The 1450-nt window shown below is 38.5% G+C and overlaps 1 protein-coding gene across 1 annotated transcript in view; it reads left to right on the top strand.

The window, feature by feature from the left end:
* LYST (lysosomal trafficking regulator) overlaps positions 1 to 1450 on the top strand; it is a gene marked incomplete at its 5' end in the record, with an annotated part of 145646 nt that overhangs the window by 140577 nt on the left and 3619 nt on the right. Inside the window, 2 exons of the mRNA XM_008587222.1 lie at positions 508 to 664; positions 1073 to 1144. Of these exons, the coding sequence (XP_008585444.1) occupies positions 508 to 664; positions 1073 to 1144 (229 nt within the window). The remainder of the gene's footprint in view (positions 1 to 507; positions 665 to 1072; positions 1145 to 1450) is intronic.

Below are 1450 nucleotides of genomic sequence, written 5' to 3'. Positions count from 1 at the left end.
GTATAAGATTCAATCACAGACATTCTGAAGAATATGTTTTCTCCTTTTTATAAGAATTAATTTTTTAACTCAGGTTATTTTTTGTACTTTTTTTTTCTCCTCAAAAATAACATAAGTTACTTCTCACACATGGTTTCACAGAATATTTTCTTCTCTTTGTGGAGATTGTTTAGCTTTCCAGGTACTTTCAAACATAATTCAGATTTGGCAGTGCTGAAATACTGTAATTACAGAAAGATTCGTGATTAATTTACCTTGTTGCTCTATACTGTAGATGGCTTTTTAAGATTTTCCCCCCATTTCTCGGTGTCTCTAGATAAATAGGTAAATTCTGTGTGACTTACAGTGTAGTCACTTCATTTATATAGGCTTCAGTCACAGGCTGCCTCTAAACTCTAGCATTAAACAAACAAGCTTGGCTCTGAGGGCGCCCCTCTGGGACCCCAGTGTGGGTGGGCTCTGAGATGCCCACAACTGCTTACCTGTGGGATGATTTGGGTGTTCTAGCTGGTGGAGGCAGTGATCTCAGACTCTGGACAGTGAACGGGGACCTCGTTGGACATGTCCACTGCAGGGAGATCATTTGTTCCGTGGCTTTCTCCAACCAGCCTGAGGGAGTATCCATCAATGTAATTGCTGGGGGATTAGAAAATGGAATTGTAAGGTAAGGGGAGTTTGGATTCTCTTTTTTTTTTCTTTCATTCATAAGGACACAGCAGTTTCAGAAATTAGTTTTTAATATCTAGGCAAATATTTAATATTTAGAGATTTCAAGTCACCTTTGGATATAGGTTCTTTGGTTATTCCTGTTTTATTTCTAAATAATAAAGATAGCTTTAGTGCAGCTTTGAAATTTTATGTTAACTATAAAAGATTAACAGTATAAACATTTACAAAGTTAAAACTTACCTTGTTCCCACACCCACCCCCTGCAAACTTCCCAGAGGAAACTACTGTTTATTGCTTTATTGTACTTTCTTTCAGATGACTTTTAACAAATAAACAATTATATAAGTTTTTTGGGAGGGTAATTGTGGTTTGCATGAGTAGATGATGACTTTTTCCCCTGTAGGTTATGGAGCACGTGGGACTTAAAGCCCGTGAGAGAAATTACATTTCCCAAATCGAATAAGCCTATCGTAAGGTAAGATCTTTATTCTTCATAATGTAATTTGGATTGTATTTTTGTTAGCAAGGTACTGAAGCACCCAGACCTAAAGAAGTGTGTGATTGAAGTCCGGATAGAAAGACGACCATTAACCATACAGCAGGTTGTCCCTGGTCAACCAGTAAGAGGGACCACACTCCCTGTCTTCATGGAGCTTAAAATCTGAGTCAGCAGCTCGGAGTCTAACGGAAAGACACGCCAGTAGTGTGCCCAGGGAAGGCCTCTGGAATTATAGAAACTGGTTTTTCCCTTCCTTATTTGAAAAGACTGTGATGGTGATGG

Source organism: Galeopterus variegatus, unplaced genomic scaffold (genome assembly GCF_000696425.1).
Source record: "Galeopterus variegatus unplaced genomic scaffold, G_variegatus-3.0.2 Scaffold4292, whole genome shotgun sequence".
NCBI lineage: Eukaryota > Metazoa > Chordata > Mammalia > Dermoptera > Cynocephalidae > Galeopterus > Galeopterus variegatus.
Note: the sequence above shows the minus strand (reverse complement) of the source record. Positions and strands in the feature narration are given on the sequence as shown.